At 49.7% G+C, this 20,603-nt stretch overlaps 1 protein-coding gene across 1 annotated transcript in view; it reads left to right on the top strand.

Annotated features, from left to right (window-relative positions):
- The first annotated feature begins 20 nt into the window (after nucleotides 1–20).
- The window catches only part of LOC119955019, a 70,665-nt gene continuing 50,082 nt past the window's right edge, over nucleotides 21–20,603 (top strand). Inside the window, exon 1 of the mRNA XM_038780824.1 lies at nucleotides 21–1,123. Within this exon, the coding sequence (XP_038636752.1) occupies nucleotides 372–1,123 (752 nt within the window). The 5' untranslated portion in view covers nucleotides 21–371. The remainder of the gene's footprint in view (nucleotides 1,124–20,603) is intronic.

Below are 20,603 nucleotides of genomic sequence, written 5' to 3'. Positions count from 1 at the left end.
AAGTGAGGGTTTGCCGGTCTGCTTTGTTGCTTGCTTGCTCCCACGTTGAACAGGCAAGGCAACGATTCAGCCCAGATTCCCTGGCCCGCTTTTCCCAGTTGCGGCGGGCCACTTTGTGCTTCCCTTTGTGCGGGAAGCCAGGTTTGGCCAGGCTCTCTGCATTGTGTGTGTGTGGAGCCAAAACACAGCATTGATGTTGTGTGGGGGGTGGAGAGAGCAGATCTGGGCGAAGGCATAGTTTCCAAGTCAGCGGCGCTATTAATAGTCCTGAGCTGCCTTTTTTTTTACAATGTCAACTGTAACCCAAGCCCTTGCGCCGGGCTCTGTGGCTGGGAGATCTCCGGAGGCAGCAGTGCAGAGGGCGGGCGGGAATGGAACGGGCGGGAAGCGCGCTGGCGGCGGATGGCGGGATGCCCGCCCCGGGCGAGAGCGAGGTGTGGATGCTGGCGAAGTGCTCGCCGCTGCCGCGCAGGCGGAGCTCCTCCTCGGACGAGGAGCCGCCGCCGGCCGCCCTGAATCGGAAGGTGTCGTTCGCCGACGCCTTTGGCCTGGAGCTGGTGTCGGTGCGGGAGTTTGATCGCTGGGGCGGCGGGGAGGTGGCGGGAAGCCCGCTGCCGGGTGGTCCGGTACCGGGGGTCAGCCTCCCGCTCCCGCCGGACCCCCCGCCGCTCCTGCCGCTCTTTCAGCTGCCGGCCGACCCGGCCGAGCTGCTGCGGGAGGTCCGCGCCCACCGCGTCCAGCTCGAGTCGGCGGGATTCCCGCCCGGCGCGCCCTGCCTGGCGGGCGTGGTCCGCGTCCTCAATCTGGCCTACGAGAAGCGGGTGTGGCTGCGGCTGAGCGCTGACGGCTGGGATTCCCACCGGGACATCCCGGCACAGTACGCGGGCGGCTCCCCCGACGGCCAGACCGACCGCTTCGCCTTCAGAATCGCGCTGGGCGAGGCCGAGCTGCGGCCCGGCGCCCGCCTGGAGTTCGCCATCTGCTACCAGACCCCGGCCGCCCAATACTGGGCCAACAACCACGGCGGCAACTTCGTGCTGGAGAGCCGGGGGCCAGGGGAGACCGCCGGCCCCGAGCAACAGGACGACCGCAACCTGAAAAGCTGCCTCAAGACTTCACCCAGGTGAGAAAGTCTGTCCGGCTGGGTTGGCAAAGCTGGCACCTCCTCCCTGCCACCCTCCTCCCTGCCACCCCCAACTCCTCCTCCCTGCCACCCCCAACTCCTCCTCCCTGCCACCCCCAACTCCTCCTCCCTGCCACCCTCCTCCCTGCCACCCCAACTCCTCCTCCCTGCCACCCCCAACTCCTCCTCCATGCCACCCTCCTCCCTGCCACCCTCCTCCCTGCCACCCTCCTCCCTGCCACCCTCCTCCCTGCCATCTCCTCCCTGCCACCCCCAACTCCTCCTCCCTGCCACCCTCCTCCCTGCCACCCTCCTCCCTGCCACCCCAACTCCTCCTCCCTGCCATCCCCATCTCCTCCTCCCTGCCACCCCAACTCCTCCTCCTTGCCACCCCCAACTCCTCCTCCCTGCCACCCCCAACTCCTCCTCCCTGCCACCCCCAACTCCTCCTCCCTGCCACCCCCAACTCCTCCTCCCTGCCACCCTCCTCCCTGCCACCCCCAACTCCTCCCCCCTGCCACCCTCCTCCCTGCCACCCCCAACTCCTCCTCCCTGCCACCCTCCTCCCTGCCACCCCAACTCCTCCTCCCTGCCACCCTCCTCCCTGCCACCTCCTCCCTGCCACGCCCAACTCCTCCTCCCTGCCACCCTCCTCCCTGCCACACTCCTCCCTGCCACCCCCAACTCCTCCTCCCTGCCACCCCCAGCTCCTCCTCCCTGCCACCCTCCTCCCTGCCACCCTCCTCCCTGCCACCCTCCTCCCTGCCACCCCCAACTCCTCCTCCCTGCCACCCCCAACTCCTCCTCCCTGCCACCCCCAACTCCTCCTCCCTGCCACCCCCAACTCCTCCTCCCTGCCACCCTCCTCCCTGCCACCCTCCTCCCTGCCACCCTCCTCCCTGCCACCCCCAACTCCTCCTCCCTGCCACCCCAACTCCTCCTCCCTGCCACCCCCAACTCCTCCTCCCTGCCACCCCCAACTCCTCCTCCCTGCCACCCCCAACTCCTCCTCACTGCCACTCCCAACTCCGCCTCCCTGCCCAGGCTCTCCTCCTCCCTGCCACCCTCTTCACTGCCACCCTCCTCCCTGTCACTCCCACTCCTCCTCCCTGCCACCTCCTCCCTGCCACCCTCCTCCCTGCCACTCCCAACTCCTCCTCCCTGCCACCCTCCTCCCTGCCACCCTCCTCCCTGCCACACCCAACTCCACCTCCCTGCCACCCCCAACTCCTCCTCCCTGCCACCCTCCTCCCTGCCACACCCAACTCCACCTCCCTGCCACCCCCAACTCCTCCTCCCTGCCACCCCAACTCCACCTCCCTGCCACTCCCAACTCCTCCTCCCTGCCTAGGTTCTCCTCCTCCCTGCCACCCCCAACTCCACCTCCCTGCCCAGGCTCTCCTCCTCCCTGCCACTCCCAACTCCTCCTCCCTGCCACTCCCAACTCCTCCTCCCTGCCATTCCCAACTCCTCCTCCCTGCCACTCCCAACTCCTCCCTGCCCAGGCTCTCCTCCTTCCTGCCACTCCCAACTCCTCCTCCCTGCCCAGGCTCTCCTACTCCCTGCCACTCCCAACTCCTCCTCCCTGCCACTCCCAACTCCTCCTCCCTACCACCCCCAACTCCTCCTCCCTACCACCCCCAACTCCTCCTCACTGCCACCCCAACTCCTCCTCCCTGCCACTCCCAACTCCGCCTCCCTGCCCAGGCTCTCCTCCTCCCTGCCACCCCCAACTCCGCCTCCCTGCCACCCCCAAATCCGCCTCACTGCCCAGCCACTCCTCCCTGCCACCCCCAACTCCACCTCACTGCCCAGGCTCTCCTCCTCCCTGCCACCCCCAACTCCGCCTCCCTGCCACCCCCAATTCCGCCTCACTGCCCAGCCACTCCTCCCTGCCACCCCCAACTCCACCTCACTGCCCAGGCTCTCCTCCTCCCTGCCACTCCCAACTGTGCCTCAATGCCAAGCCACTCAAAGGGTTAACATCATAAGACATAGAAGCATAATCTGGCCACTCGGCCCATCCAATCTGTTCCGCCAGTCAATCATGGCTGATGGAGCTTCCCTATTACCCTATTTAATGCAGCTCCAGTATTTTAAGTTCCCAAGTTCATGGTAATTCCATTCAGAGTTTGACACCCTCCGGTGTCTGATCACCATCTTCCAGTTTTGCGACCAACATTTTTGTCTTCTGCTGACCGGGCTGGAGGGGCTCTGTGGCTATGTTTGCGAATGGAGCCCAGAACATCGGGTCCCCACAGTGCAGAAGGAGGTCATTAGGCCCATCGGGTCCGCCACAACCCCCTTGAGAGAGCATCCTATCCAGGCCCACGCCCACCCCCACCCCCAGCCCCCAATCCCCGTAACCCCCGCACCTTTTGGACGCCAAGGAGACAATTTAGCATGGCCAATCCACCTAACACGCACATCTTTGGACTGTGGGAGGAAACCAGAGCATCCGGAGGAAACCCACACGCACACATGGGGGCGGGGGGGGGGGGGAAGCACATGTCTGGTTATCACTGCTGCTTCACAGCACCAGGGACCGGGGTTCGATTCCAGCCTCGGGTGACTGCCTGTGTGCAGTTTGCACTTCCTCCCCGTGTCTGCGTGGGTTTCCTCCGGGTGCTCCGGTTTCCTCCCTCAGTCCAAAGATGTGCAGGTTAGGCGGATTGGTCATGCTAAATTGCCCCATAGGTGGGGTTACTGGGAACGGGGATAGGGTGGGGGCGTGGGCCTCCAGGTAGAATGCTCCTTTGGAGGATTGGTCCAGAGTAGAAAGACCCAAGGCTGGAATTGAACCCGTGTCCCTGGTGCTGTGAGGTAGCCGTGCTAACTACTGTGCCACCCTGCCGCTCAAACAAAATTAACTATTTGGTCAATATGCAACAATATATGCCACATCCTGTGTTCCGACAATAAACGTCTCACTCCGTCACTGATATGATGGGCAATGTCCACATTTCTGATAGCATTGTTGTTTGTACTGTCCTTTTGCCCATATCACACCATCTCTGTAATGTTAGTGACTCCCTTAGGTGTAACTGACCTAAGCTGACTGGAGACCCACGTTTGACCTTTGGTCTGACTAGCTGTGTTATTCAACTCAACATTGATGGCCGTGGGACCACGTTAAAATTGAATTGACTTGACAGAAATTCTGCCCCCTGATCACTGTAGGCTCTCCTGCTGGGCGTGAATCCGAACAGAAATGTTGTCACAGGAAGATATGGGCTTCCTAACTGTGGCCACACCCAGTCATAATCTAAGCTCAACCAATATCACCAAAAACGGTGTCGTTGGGCCAATGATCTCATTTGCTGATCTGTGGGATCTTACTGTGCAGAAATTACATTCTGCTCCATGCTGTGGGCTGCCCTTCAAAAGTAATTCACAGATTGTGCAGTGGTGATTTGGGCAGTTCTGGCAATGGAAAAAGGTTCCTCCCCAACAGTCGAGGAAACGTTCCAACACCACATGGGCTGCAGCAGTTCAAAGCTCAACGCCACCTTCTCAAGGGCAATTAGAGATGGGTAACAAATGCTGGCCCAGGAGCAATGCCCACATCCCATGAATGAACAAAAAATAAATAAATACAAGTTCGTTATTTCTTTCTTTAAGAGTGGAGGTTATAGAGAAGAAAATTGTGAAGGACATCTGGGTGAATAATGATAGGTTCACAGGATTTTTGTGTTTTCTGACAAATGAGTTTAAATTAATTCTCAGCTACATAACTGACTGAATGACTGCTTTTTAATTTACCATCAGCAATCTGTCCACTCCTCTGCACTGGATTAGAATAGTTGTCTGCTCCAAGAATAATTCACGCTGAAAAAAAGAACTATTGTTAATAAGAAAATATAAAACTCGCGGTACAAATTGAACCTTTCTTTATGGTTGGTATTTTAGTATTTGTGCTCAGCTACTTTTCTACAGCCCATAACATTGGTCAAAGGGCAAGACCAACATACAGGGTATCAAAAGTATGGATAGAGTGGAGGGGGGCTGAGATAATGGTTAACCATTGAGTTAGTCATGAGGATGAGCTCAAAGAGTTAGGCTTATTTGCCTTTGATGGGCTTATCAGGAATATAAGATTTTAAAATAAGATATTAGGCTCGGTATGGTTAGTTTAACTATTAAAGGAGAGGTATTAGGACTGGAAGTCAGACATATTAGCTAAGAGGTGGGGATGGGTGGGGACGCTCTGGTCAGCAAATTGGGAAGAATGGGTTCCCCGCGTACCCTGCAATTTTTAACCGTAGTTTTCCCATCGCAGCCAGCTTGATTATGTAAATCCTGAAGCACAACAACTTGATTTAATTTTGGGATGGGCGGGAGGGGGCGGTTGGGAGAGATTCTGGTGGGATGGGGTTGGGTTGAAGGAGTCTGGTTGTTAGAGTGCAGGAGGGGATCCGATTACGGGGAGGTGGTCCAGATGCAGAGGAGGGAGTGTTCTGATCAAAGACGATTAAATTGTGGAGAGGGAAGAGTAATGGTGGTGGTGGAGTCCAATCACAGGGTAAGATTCCATTTGTCGGGGTAGGTGAAGAAAAACAGATGGTTGTGGCATCCAGTGGTGGTGGGATTTTCCAATTGCAGAATGGGAGGGGGGGGGGGTTGTTTATTGGGTATCTTGTTAAGCCAGGAAACACTCCAGCTCCTCTTGGCCTACAAGGAGTGCTGGAAAATGTGCCTCCCCACAGCGCCAGGGTCCTAGGTTCGATTCCCGCCTTGGCTCACTGGATGTGCGGAGTCTGCACGTTCTCCCTGTATCTGCATGGGTTTCCTCCGGGTGCTCAGGGTTCCTCCCATAAATCCCGAAAGACGTGCTGTTAGGTGAATTGGACATTCTGAATTCTCCCTCAGTGTATCCGAACAAGTGCCGGAGTGTGGTGACTAGGGGCGTTTCACAGTAACTTCATTGTAGTGTTAATGTAATCCTACTTGTGACACTAAAGATTATTATAGAAAAGCATTGACCTTATGAATTCATCTCTTCTTGCCACTTTCACTTGCCGACTTTCCTAAGGCCAGGAAGAAAATGAAGGAATGCAGTCTCATAAATGTATTTAAATTATCAAGATTTTTAATGGGACCTTTGGCCCCAATGCTTTGAATGGGAGGCTAAAGGGCTAAAAATATGAAATAGGATCGCAACCTACCTTGAGGTCCCTACGTCTGTTTCTAACAAAGCCAAGGTGAGGGGCAGTATAGACTGGCGACATGGTGCAAGTTAGTAATTTAAATATTATAACATAGCTACATGTCTCGACTTCAATGTTTCTATTTTTAACTGCAGTTGCTCAGATTCCCTTTGCCTTCATGATCACACTACTCCAAACCACCATCTGCTCATCTACTTAATGACGGGACCTCGACACTGATCACCAACTACCTCTTGCCAAAATTCCTCAATCAAACCATTTCCACAATTGGACTTCCCTAGACACCCTACTGTCATTTGAGAGTACCTTTGGGAAATGGGTGTTTATAAATGGGTGTGTATATAAATATCTGTCGTGAGAGTACCTTTAAGAAATGGGTGTTTACTACGACAGTGATGTCAGAGAGTGGGTGGAGCTGGGCTGTCTGTCAGCTTTTTACTTTTGTTTTTGAGCAGGCTGCAGGGTGTGTTATAGTTTCGTATTCCGTGTTGGAGCTGAAGCCAGACCAAGCAGATGTACTGGTGATTTCTCTGCCATCAAAAGACTATCTCTTGAGCATTGGTGAATTCAGAATTATAAATGTTCTCAGTAGTGAATGTAAACCTAATGTGCTTCAGTTGAAATGTGTTTCTTCTGGATGTTGTTTGGGAAGTTATTAAGGATTACTTAGTGTTATATTCTTTGGGGGTTGTATTTGAATTAATGGTTGCTAAGATATTCACTGTATGTTTTAAAAAGTTAACTTGAGTTCATAGAATAAACATTGTTTTGCGTTAAAAAATACTTTTCCATTTCTGCTGTACCACTCCTGTAGAGTGGGCCATGTGACCCCCATACAACAATCTATTAAAAGTTGTGGGTCAGGTGAACTCCACGATACACTTTGGGGTTCTCTAAACCCTGGCCCATAACACTACACCCGATCTGACTCTTACTGCAATCCGTTCCCCTGACTGTCATCATCTCCCCACAGATCTCTCCCAATACTCCCCTTCCCCCTCCCCATAACAAATCCAACCAGACCTACCTACAAATCACCTTATCAGGCGCCTACCCAATTCCCTTTTCAAACCACAATTGAATCTGCCTCCGCCACACTCTCAGGCAATTCTGATCCCAAGCCATCATTTCTTTTCTCATCTTGCCATTACTTCCTTTGCCAATCGGTGTCCTCTGGTCTTTTGACCTGACCGCCAACGGGAACAATTTCTCTCCGTCCACTGCGTGATACCCCTCGTGACTTTGAGCAGCTGCACCCAATCCTTCCAACCTTCACGGAGGAAAACAACCCTCGCTTCTCCACACTATCCACATAACTGGAGTCCCTAATTCTCAGATCCAAAGATGTGCAGGTTAGGCGAGTCTGTGAGGATCGGGCAGGGGAGCGGGTCGAGGTAGGTTTATTGACTTGCCTCCTTCCGCACTGCAGGGATTCTGTGGATTCTTGTGAATAATTTCTGTGCCCTCGCTAAAGCCTTCTCATTCTTCCGAAAGAATAGTGCCCAGATTTAAGCAGAATTCAGTTGAGACCATACCAAAGGTTTTTTTTTAAAGTTGCATCATAATATCCTTGCTTGGAATATAAAACCAGGATCTTGAATTCCTCTTTCACCACTTTAGAAACCTGCATTGTGCGCAGTGCCTATTTCTGAACCTCTTTAGAATTTCACTGTTTGGTTTATATTGCCAAGGCATAACGACCCCACTGTGTACCTTCCTCCAGCTTTGCAACCAACTTGGTATGGATTTGGATATCATATGTACCGAGGTACAGTGAAAAGTATTGTTCTGAGTACAGTTCAGACAGATCATTCCATACATGAAATAAAACATAGGGCAAATATAAATACACAACGTAAATACATAGACACAGGCATCGGGTGAAGCGTACAGGAGGGTAGTGCTACTCAATAGAGACGGTGTGTGAAGAGATCAGATCAGTCCATAAGAGGGTCATTTAGGAATAGTAACAGTGGGATAGAAGCTGTTTTTAAAAAATCTGTCAGTGCGTGTTCTCAGACTTTTGTATCTCCTGCCCGTTGGAAGAGTGAGTAAGCCGGGTGGGAGGGGTCTTTGATTTTGCTGTCCGCTTTTGCAAGGCAGCGGGAGGTGTAGACAGAGTCAATGGATGGGAGGCGGGTTCGCTTGATGGACTGGGTGGTGTTCAGGACTCTGTAGTTTCTTACAGTCTTGGGCTGAGCAGTTGCCATACCAGGCTATGATGCAGCCAGATAGGATGCTTTCTATGGTGAACCCGTAAAAGTTGGTAAGAGTCAATGTGGACATGCCGAATTTCCTTAGTTTCCTGTGAAAGTATAGGCACTGTTGTGCTTTCTTGGTCGTAGCGTCGATGTGGGTGGATCAGGACAGATTGTTAAGTGATGTACACACCTAGGAATTTGAAGCCGTCAACCATCTCTTCACCTCGGCACCATTGATGCTGACGGGGGTGTGAACAGTATTTTGCTTCCTGAAGTCAATGACCAACTCTTTAGCTTTGCTGGCATTGAGGATAGATTGTTGTTGTTACACCACTCCACTTGGTTCTCGATCTCCCTCCTGTATTCTGACTCGTCGTTGTTCTAGATCCGACCCACTACGATCGTGCCTCCAACATTTGGCTCCAACATTTAGATGGAGTTGGAGCCAAATTTTGCCACACGGTAGCGTCTGTATATAGAGAGTATAGTATGGGGCTAAGTACGCAGTCTTGTGGGGCCCTGGTACTGAGGACAATCATGGAGGAGGTGTTTTGTTTAGCCTTCCTGATTGTGGTCTTGAGTAAGAAAATCGAGGATCCAGTTGCAAATTGAGGAGCAAAATCCAGGTTTTGGAGCTTTGATATGAGTTTGGCTGGGATTATGATGTTGAAGGCGGAGCTGTAGTCAATGAATAGGAGTCTGACGTAGAATTCCTTGTTGTTGAGATGCTGCAGGGATGAGTGTAGGGCCAGGGAGATGGCAACTGCTGTGGACCGGTTGTGGTGGTTTGTGAATTGCAGTGGATCTAAGCACCTTGGGAGTATGGAGGTGATGCGCTTCATGACCAACCTCTCGAAGCACTTTATTACGACTGAAGTCAGGACTACCGGACTAGTTGTTGAGGCATGTTGCCTGGTTCTTCTTTTGCACCGGTATGATGGTGGTCTTCTTGAAGCAGGTGGGGACCTGAGAACAGAGTAAGGAGAGGTTGAAGATTTCCTCAAACACATCTGCCAGCTGCTCCACGCAGGATCTGAGTGCACAACCCAAGGACCCCGTCAGGACCCTTTGCTTTCCAAGGGTTCACTTTCAAGAAGGCCAATCTTGAGCAGAGCAGGCATAGGCCAGCCAAGCATAGAATGCATTGACTTCATCGGGGAGGGGTGCACGGCTGCCGGAGATTCTGCTCGGCTTCACTTTGTAGCCCGTTATGTTGTTTAAGCCTTGCCACAACCAACGAGAGTCCGAGACTTCAGACAGATGTGAAGGGTGAAGAGTTATCACAGTCCTTTAAAAGGGAAAGTGAAACACTGAAATCTCCAGCTGGAGAGCGAAAGTTGTTGATTGGCTGAGGAGTTGCAGACTACCTCTGTCTTAGGGAGATTGCTTGATTGGCTTTGGCTGTGAGAAAATGACTGTTGAAAGACAGGGGGTGCTGGGGAACAGGTCGGTGGTAGGAAAGGAAATGCAAACAGGGATTAGGATGACGGTTTATGTGGAATATAAACACCTGTACAGACTGCTTGGGCTGAATGCCAGTTTCCATGTTGTAATTTCTGGATAGTTCTTTGATTCCAACCGGATTTCCCACAATTCTTCCTCAGCTGGCCATCAGCTGTTTTTACTTTAATTACCTGGTGCTGGCATGACTCGGGGGGGGGGGGGAGGGGGGGGGGGCGTTATTTGAGATATCTGCAAAGGAAAGGAAAAGTCTAGTGTGCTTTATTTGTGATCCCTCAAGATCCAAGGCACTCAAAAATACCATAACTCATGAAGACAAAAAACTCTTTTTAAATTAAAGTTAGGACATTTTCAATGTTTAAAGAGCCGACAAAAAACCTTGGGACTAATTGTAGTGGCAAAATATTATGTATATTTACACCATAGAGTAGATCAGAGTGACGACGAACGTTTACAGTTTTGCAAAATCTTTTCAACCCAGGGAATTTATCAGTAACAGTCCAGCTCTTTGTAATTTGAAACAACTTGCTTTCATTCTTTCGACTCCTGCATTTTATCTTCATATTTTGATTGCTGTGTGAATTCTCCTGTGTATCGAGTTAAAATGAGAAATTTGTGCACCAACATTAAAGTCACACCAGAAGTGTAATAAGCGGCCGAAGTTAGCTGGTGTTCAAAAGTTAGTACTGACTCAGTTAAATGTAAATGTGGATTCCATTCAGCAGATAAGGGAGGCGATTCTCCAAAATGGAGCCCAAGTGTTCACGCCGTCGTGACCACGTCGCGTTTCATGATGGCGCGAAACGGGCATGGGGACAACTGATTCTGGCCCCCACAGGGGGCCAGCACGGCGTGGGAGCGGTTCACGCCCCTCCAGCCTCCCTTGCCGGCGCCAAATGGACGGCGTGCCAACCCGCGCAAGCGCAGTTGGGCCGCGCCAACCTGCGCGGGGGAGTTCATTAGCGCGCCGGCCCCGACTCAATATGGCGTCAGTGTTCAGGGCCCGGCCATTCCGGAAAGTAGGCCCGGGGGGGGGGGGGGCGAAGAGGCAGCCTGCTGATCGGTGGGCCCCGATCGCGGGCCAGACCCTGTCGGAGACCCCCCCCCCCCCCCCCCCCCGCCAGACAGAGCCCGCCTCCGCCTTCACAGGCCGGGAGGACCGTTCGCGCAGAGTTCCCGCCAGCAGTGACTAGGGGTGAACCCCGCGGCCGCTTGGCCCATCTGGGCCGGAGAATCGGCGGCCCCTCCGATTCCAGCAGCCCGCAGCCGGCGCCGCACCAACCGACCCGCGCCGATTCTCTGCACCTCGGAGAATCGCGCGCCGGCTTCGGGGCGTCGTGGCCCGGTTGCGGCAATTCACCGGCCCGGCACGGGGCTCGGAGAATTGCCCCCAAGAACTTGGGGGCACAGTCTGTGAGTGATAGCAGAACAAGATAAACAGCGCAGCATGCTTGTGAGGAGCAGGCGGAACTGTAGCTGTGGTCCACAGCACTCTGCCCCAATGAGGTTTTCTTTGTGTCATGTCTGGGTTTATTGTGGACGAATTGATAACGCTGGTTACTGTGATTAGTCAGTATTAACTCCAGTATTAAATTGTGCAACTACCAGGATGATAGAAGGCAGATTGGATTATTCATTGTTTATCTTCATTCAACAATTATTATGTTGTCATGTTCTTTAAAAACATTCATCATTGTTACCAGCACCTGTTTCTCGTCACATTGATATAATTGATCAGTATTTTTAGCTCGATTTCTTTCACACACCTGTGATGGACTCTTTATTGCCATCAAATGTCACAGCTTGGAAGTTTATACTAGCCAATGTCTAATTTATTCGTACTTCTTCCATTTGATTGCTTGATATACAAATGAATTGCTCTTCACGTAAATTCCTGTCCGATGTTTGGCTGATGTGCAGATTTATTCACTGGGATTGACGAATACGGTGCTTCTCAAAACTTTTCTCCCGGGACCCACTCTTACCAGCCGATCGACCTTCGGGACCCATGCTGACATTCGCGACCCTACGCTTGTGACCCTGCGACAAACACCAGTTGGCCTTCGCAACCCCGTGCTGGCTGACCTTCGCTACACACCATTATAGCTTACCTTTAAATGTGACCAGTGAACCGGCTTGTCCTCACAATCTCACTTGTTTAGTAATTCAATGTTACATTTCTGATAAGGGCTTCAGTTCGATTTAAGTTCTCGCTGCAACCTGTGAGAAATGTTTAGTCTTCAAATGCCTTTGGAGTTTTGAATGTTTTAAACTTTCATTTACCAGTACTTCCCTGCATGTAACACACATGGGCTTTGCAATCTGATTTGAGTTGGCACAATTGACAATGCCATACCTCAAGAAATTGAAACGAAAGGGAAAATGCTGGAAAATTTCAGCAAGTCTGGCAGCATCTGTAGGGAGAGAAAAGAGCTAACGTTTCGAGTCTGATGACTCTTTGTCAAAGCTAACAGACAGAGAAAGTGTGAAATACTTATACTGTGGAGTGAGAATGAAAGATGAGTCATAGCCACAGAAACCCAGGGAAACTGGATGCTAATGGCCACAGATACCAAGGGGGAAAGAGTGTTAATGGCAGTCCCCAGAGAGGACAATAGATGTGAAAGGTCAAACAGCAGGGAAACTAACATCAGAGGATGAACTGTGGGTGTGTGTGTGGGGGGGGGGGGGGGGGGGAGAAGCAAAGAGGAGAAAGGTGGATAAGATTGGGGGGGGGGAATTAAATGTATATTAAGAAAGAAAGAAATGGTAAAAGACAGTTAAAAAGAAATTAAAACAAATGGGTCGAGGTGGGCTAGAGCTAATCACCTGAAGTTGTTGAATTCGATGTTCAGGCCGGAAGGCTGTAGCGTGCCTAACCGGAAGATGAGATGTTGTTCCTCCAGTTTGCGTTGCGCTTCACTGGAACATTGCAGCAGGCCAAGGACAGACATGGGGGCGTGGGATCTTCTCAAGAAATTGAAGCAGATACACTCCAGACCTCCACGCCCACTGAGTTCGGCCTCCCCCAACCACCTCTCAGCTAGCCTGCAGCCTGATCCCAGCCTCTACACTTGCTGGCTTACTGACTTGATTCCCACCCCCCTGCCAAATTAGTTTAAACACATCCAAACCATACTAGCAAACCTCCCAACCAGGATATTGGTTCAGGTGTAACCCGTCTTTCGTTTACAGGCCCCACCTTCCCTGGAAGACATCCCAGTGATCCAAAGAATTTAAGCCCTCCCTCCTGCACCAGTTCTTTAGCCACGTGTTCAACTGCACTATATCCCTGTTGCTAGCCTCACTAGCACGGGGAGTAATCCTGAGATTACTATCCTCGAGGTCATGCTTTTTAATCTTGCACCTAGCTCCCTAAATTGCCATTGCAGGACCTCGCTACTCTTTCAACCTATGTCATTCATGCCAATGTGGACAATAACCTCTGTCCGATTTCCCTCCCGTTTTAAGATGCTTTGTACCCGATCAGAGACATCCAGGACCCTAGCGCCAGGGAGACGCTCTACCCTCCCGAAGGCCATTTCGCGGCCACAGAAGCACCTATCTGTGCCCCTGAATATTGAATCCCCTACTACTATTGCTTTTCTATGCTTTGTACCCCCCATCTGTGCAGTAGGGCTATTTGTGCTGCCTTAACTCTGGCCACTGCTGCTGCTGTCCCCTGATGGACCCGTCCCCTTCATCAGTATCCAAAATGGCTACTTGTTAGATAAGGGGACAGGCATAGGGGACCCCTGCACTGGGTCACAGAGGGGTCACCCATCTACCTTCCCGTACTTTGGGTATGACCACACCTCTGAAGCTATTATCTATAACATTTTCAGCTAATTGTGTGCTCCTCAGTGCTTCCAGCTGCTGCTCTAATGATCCATGTATTCGGTGAGCTTTTGCAATGGAATACACTTTCCACAAATGTAGTCCTCAGGGACTGATGCCCCACATCGTGCAGGAGTAGCACACAATCCTGCCAATTGACATCTGTCTCCCTCTTTTGGTCGTTCGATTTTAAAAAAACTAAGTACTAAGGCCCTTAATATTTACTGCTGCTGCTTTCATGAATAGGCCCCCCACAATAGTAATTTGTGTGTGGAGACGGAGGGCATATGTAGGGTTCTAATGAATACTTTGTGTCAGTGTTCATTCGTGAGAGGGACAGTGTGAGTATGGAAATCAGAGGGAACGATTGTAATTGGCAAATTGGATCCAGAATTGGCTGAGTGGCAGAAAGCAGTGGGTGAGGGGTGGATTTTGACTGGAAGCCTGTGTCCAGTGGGGTCCCGACGGGATCAGTGTTGGGCACCTTGCTATTTGTGGTTTATATAAATGATTTAGACATGAATGTAGGCAGGTTGATCAGTACATTTGTGGATGATACAAAAATTGGTGGGGTGGGAAATAGTGAGGCGGATCGCCCATCATTACAGGAGGATATAGACGGGCTGGTCAGATGGACTGAACAGTGGCAAATGGAATTCAGTCCCGATAAGTGTGAGGTGATGCATTTGGCCAGGAAAAACAAGGTAAGGTGATACATGATAAAAGGAAAACACTGAGGATCAAGAGGGATCTTGGTGTGCATTTCCCTTAAGCAGGTGGATACAGTGGTTAAGAAGACATATGGTATTCTTGCCCTTTTCAGCCGAGGGATAGGTTTTAAGAGCAGGGATGTTATGCTGGAACTGTCTAAAACTTTGGTTAGGCCACAGCTAGAGTTTTGTGTGCAGTTCTGGAATCCACAATACAGGAGGGATGAGATAGTATTCTGGGCCAGGGTTTAGAAAGTCTATCATGGAGTTCACCTGACCTACAACTGTTTATAGATTTTGGTTACGATGAGCACAAGGGCCTGCCTTTCAGGTGTTATTCAACGGAGGCCTTTAGCATTTTTAATCAAAAACAAGCTTTATTCTACGAATTTAGTTAACATTTTTATAAATACACAAAGTAAGCATTTTTAATCAACTACAAACATAAATACCCCACACAGCTACAGTAATCTCTATATAATCCTTAATAAATTCCCCCTTTAACTGTTCCAATTTAATAACAAGATCCCATAAACCAGTACCCCCTTTTCAAAGGTGTGGCCCAGCACACAGCACTCAATACCTGGTATGGATACTCTGGTTTCCTTTCCAAAACAGCAGGTTTGTATTCCTTCCAGAAAGCAATTATTTATTTTCAAGTTATCAAGCAGTCTGGAAACAGCTTTTAAAATGCAGAGTGAGAGAAACAAAAATATCTTTCAACCTGCGCAGACCAAAACCAGTTCAAACCCAAAGCAAAAGTAAAACTCAGAGCCACAGCCCAGCTCCACCCACACAATGACATCACTGAAGCCATGTGATAAGACCAAACCTTTCTTAAAGGGACACTCCCATGACAAAGGCAATGGTAAGAGTGCAGAGGACATTTACTAGGATGTTGCCTGGGCTGGAGAGTTTTAGTTATGAAGATAAATTGGATGGACTTGGCTTGTTTTACTTGGAGCAGAGGAGACAGAGGGGGGACATGATTGAGTTGTATAAAATTATGAGTGGCATAGATAGAGTAGACAGGAAGAAACCTTTCCCCTTGGTGGAGGGGTCAGTGACCAGGAGACATAGATTTACGGTATGGGACAGGAGGTTCAGAGGGGATGTGAGGAAAAAAAACTTTTTACCCAGAGGATGCTGGGAGTTTGGAATTTGTTGCCTGAAAAGGGTGATGGAGACAGAGACCCTGATAACATTTAATAAGTATTTAGATGTGCACTTGCGAACCCAGGGCATCCAAGGTTATGGGCCAAGTGCAGGAAATTGGGATTAGAATGGTTAGGCAGTTGATTTTGACTGCCGCAGATATGATGGGCCGAAGGGTCTGTTCTGTGCTGTATGATTCTATGATATCAGGGCCTATGTGAAAGCATAGTGAAGGGAGAAGATGGAGAGGCAGAGCTGGATGTAGTATTATTGTTGGTGCATAAGTAGGTGCAAGTACTAACATTGACAATATGGGTAAATTTAAAATGGTTTCCATAAATTACCATTAAAATAAAGAATTACTATCTAAAATAAGTTATATTTATATTTGCAAATAAGTACTTTCCTTCATAATGCAACAAATAAGATTTTTGTTTATTAAGTCGACAATATATGTCAAGGAACATAGACCTGTAGTCACTTTCGGTGGAGAATATATGTTTATTATGAAGACTTGGATGGTATCCATTAATTATAGAAAGGTTGAAAACAGTCAATATATTTTTTTGTCATCTTGTAGCTTGCATCAACTTATAATTGGGTTGAAGGAATCTTTTTGCCAGTGCTCGTTAATGTTTTGTGTGTTCGGGGTTGGGGTGGGGTTCTTCAAAGTTTGTCCATTTTCCCCCAAGTAACATACCCAAGACTACAGTTTGTTAAAGTCATTATTATTTATTTACAGCTCTGTGTACACCTTAGAAACCAATCACAAGGTTGTACACCCCCTCCTTCCAGGTGTCTGTCACTTAGACAAGTGCCATTACATCAGAGTTACAACAGCATCAGGTGCTTCTGGTAACTCTTTATTCCACATCTTCCCCGCCCTCCACTCCAAGTCTTTCTCCCAATGGTAGTACAAGTGTAGCTTCACAGTGCCAGGGTCCCAGGTTCGATTCCCCGCTGGGCCATTGTCTGTGCAGAGTCTGCGCCTTCTCCCCATGTCTACATGGGTTTCATAGAACATAGAACTGTACAGCACAGTACAGGCCCTTCGGCCCACGATGTTGTGCCGAACTAGTCTGAAACGAAGATCAAATCAACCTACTCCCAATCACTCTAATGCATTCCATATGCCTATCCAATCCTCCGGGTGCTCCTGTTTCCTCCCACAGTTCAAAGACGTGCAGGTTAGGTGGATTGACCATGCTGACCAAAAAGCACTTACTGGGTTACGGGGATAGGGTGGAAGTGAGGGCTTAAGTGGGTCGATGTAGACTTGATGGGCCGAATGGCCTCCATCTGCACTGTATGTTCTATGTTCATCTAATTATATTCATCCTCCGACATTTCACCCCAAAGTCTCAGACTTAACAGGATTAGTCTCCCTGATCTTGTTATGATCTTATTTTGAAGTTATGGACATTCTGTACTCTCTCTGTCCGAGAAGAGTGTGTCCTTCTCCTGGGTGATTGTCGCACTTTGTCTTGTTTCTTGATCCATATCTCCTTCTGGATCTGGATATTAAGCCCAAGTTTCAATTGGCTTCCTTCCCAAGGGTATTAAGGTACTGTGGTTTCTCGTTGTATTTTTCTGGCCCGTCTTGGTTGTGGGGCTCCTATTATTGTGGCTTCTTTCTGTTGATATCTCTCTCTCTCTGTCTGCTGTGTCACGGCTTCCCGTGACACCCTCCTGTGGAGGGTGACAGTTGTTCTCTTTGGCAGTTCACTGCACACTTAAAGTGCTTTTAAATGTCTTGCGCTCTGTGCCTGAAGTTGAAGTGATGTGCTTGTTTGTGTCGCTGTTCCTCCTCACACTTTATAACTTCCTCATGGCCATTTGAGGAGATATTTGGTTCTAGAACATAGAACATACAGTGCAGAAGGAGGCCATTCGGCCCATCGAGTCTGCACCAACCCACTTAAAATCTCACTTCCACCCTATCCCTGTAACCCTATCCCCGTAACCCAATAATTCCATCTAACCTTTTTGGACACTAAGGGCAATTTAGCATGGTCAATCCACCTAACCTGCACATCTTTTGGACTGTGGGAGGAAACCGAAGTACCCGGAGGAAACCCACGCAGACACTGGGAGAACGTACAGACTCCGTACAGAGAGTGACCCAGCGGGGAATCGAACCTGGGACCCTGTCGCTGTGACACCACAATGCTAACCGCTTGCTCTACCGTGCTGCCCGTTCTAGTTTCTGCTGTAGAGCTGGAAGTTGTGATTTCAATCCTCTTCCCATTAACAACACCGATGACGAGAGTCCATTTGTGGTGGTGAGGTTTGATCAGCAAAAAAACTGCTACGTTGAGATCTTCATTGTTTTTCACCGAGCCTTTGATGGTTCGAACACCTCTCTTAGCTTCCCCACTTGCTTGCGGATACTGAGCTGAGCTCTTCACTGAATTAATCCGCATTCCATCACCAAGTTGTAGAATAATTCATTAGCAAATTCTGGACCACTGTCTGGCACTTTAATTTCCAGCATGCCGGGTGTTGCATAGATTGTCATCAGTGAGCCAATGTTTCTTCTGAGATACCGTGCAATATGTTCCATCTGGAGTAATTGACCACAATATTAAATACCCTGGGTGAGATTTGCCGACCAGCCCATCGGGTGTTTTTCCGCGATGCAGGTGGCTGGCCAGCGAGATTTACCACCGCTGCCATTGTCAATGGGGTTCCCCCCTGATGGCACCCCTCACCAACGGGAAAGCCGTGCGCCCCCATGGGACCGGAATATCCCGGGGCCATGAACAGCCGGTAGATCGCGCCTCGTCTTTCAAATCAAATAAATACATTCCCAAGTGCTCCCACATCCTTGATGTGGAGGGTGACAGCTGTTCTCTTTGGCAGTTCACTGCACACTTAAGGTGCTTTTAAATGCGTTTGTCAGTAGAACAAGCAATAATGGCTGGGATCTTGCTCAATATTTTGCTAACCTTAAGTAACCTTGATGATTTTTCTTCGAGCATATCAAGCTATATCATTCTTGGAATAACTATTATGGCATTAAAACGAGGAGACAATAAATGATTGGGAGGTGCATACTCTGTTCAAAGTCTTACAATAGTACTGGGTTGTTAGAAGTACAGTCTAGCAATCCTTCCTGTCAGTATACCTTTATTTGCTTGTTTTGTCTCCTCCAGCATCTTTGCAGTAGTTGGTAGGTGTTTAGTAATGAGTGATGTAAATGTTTTCATCTCCTTGTTGAAATTCAAATCCTCTATTTTGACTCCTTCAACTGGTTTTCCTACAGTGCATCTGGTAGTTCCCTTGAACATACTCAGGTACTGAATCACATCTCATTAGTCTCAGTCTGAAGCACTGAACTCTAGGTAGCATGTTCAGCTTATTGTCGGTTTCACTTTCAAACCAGAATCTCATTGCTTAGTCGGAGAACTTCTTGCACGCCCATGTTGCTGTCTGTGCTTCCTTCCCAGGTGTTGAATATCTTTTCTCTGTGCCTGTGAGATTTGAATGGTTGTTCTCTGGAATATTTCTGGAGTGACACCGTTCCAAATTGTAATCTATTAAAGTAACAATGACCGAATGTTGTCAGCAGTCTGGATTCTTTCTCCAGAGGTCACTGTCAATTTGAGAAATAGGCCTTTCGCAAATTCAGCAAGACTCTCATCCACTGATGCCATCGGGTAGATCTCATGTTTAGCCAAGTCAAGTCCATCCAGTTTTAGTTGCGCCACTTGGCTTGGGTACCGTAACCATCCCAGAACACCATTTTGTCAGTCTGGTTACTGGAGAGGTAGCCCCATGGTGCCGAATTTCACCCCTGACTTTTCACAAGAGTGGGTGGGGAACTTGCTCGGTGGGAAGAGGCAAATTGCTTTAAGCATCAGCCTAGGGTAACATGTTACTCAATGTTCAGTTTTCCAAAACCTGTAAATAATCTTGCAAATTCATTCCATAATGTGCTACCATTCTGCTGATCAGCAACCTAATCAACTTTGTAAATCAGCCTCCAGTGTAAGCATGCCTTACTGCTGAATAACAATTATCCTTTGTTCTGCATGATGTACAAGGGCCCAATAGTTTCCCGATTCTTCTATATTAATTTTGCCAAGTGTTGCCCTCTGACTTTGTGTAGTCCCACCTGGACCTTATAACTGAATGGATGATGGCTGAGCATAATGTAAGCGAGCCACTTTACTTCATCAGATCAGACTGAAACACCTGCCCTCGTATCTAATTTTAAAAAAAATTTAGAGTGCCCAATCCTTTTCTCCCCAATTATTCCAATTTACATCATTGATGCACAAATCCATGCTTTCACCTGGTCTTTATTTTCACTTTTGTTTCCCATTATATAAGTATATATTTGCAAACTGTAATAGGAATCAAATGCCTGGAGGACCTCATCATAAGAACTTGGGGCTGGATTTTCCTCCGGTCGCCGATATCGCGTTCGGTGACAGGCCAGAGAATCCAAATTCCAGACAGAATCGGAGGGTTGGGGGGGGGGGGGAGCGCCGCTTCTGTGATGTGCCGTCCCCTCCAAAGCGCCATACTAGAGTATCCACGGCCTCAGGCCATTTCTGGAGGCCTGCTACCCCGAAGCTCCGCCCCCGACCAGCCGAGTCCCCGATGGCGTGGGATGTGTGTAGTCTCACCCGTCGTGAACTCAGCGTGGCGGCTGCAGATTCAGTCCAGCGCCGCCACAGTCGGGGGAGAGCCGAGGGGTGGTCAGATTCGGGGCTCGGGCACTGTGGTGGGGCAGTCCGGCACGCGCGAGCCGGCCGAAGAGGGGGGCAATTTCTTGGGCCGGGGCCACGAGCGACATCGTGCGCATGCGCAGCCACGGACTTGGCAAGTCTCCAGGCCATTACGGGAGCTACAGCCGGGTGCTCTACGCTGCCTCCCTGCTAGCCCCCAGCAAAATGGGGAAAATCGGTGGCCTTTTTGCGCCAGATTTCCTGGTGTAAAA

The sequence above is a fragment of the Scyliorhinus canicula genome, chromosome 20, assembly GCF_902713615.1.
Source record: "Scyliorhinus canicula chromosome 20, sScyCan1.1, whole genome shotgun sequence".
NCBI lineage: Eukaryota > Metazoa > Chordata > Chondrichthyes > Carcharhiniformes > Scyliorhinidae > Scyliorhinus > Scyliorhinus canicula.
The sequence above is the reverse complement of the archived record's forward strand: the minus strand, read 5'-3'. Positions and strand labels throughout refer to the sequence as shown.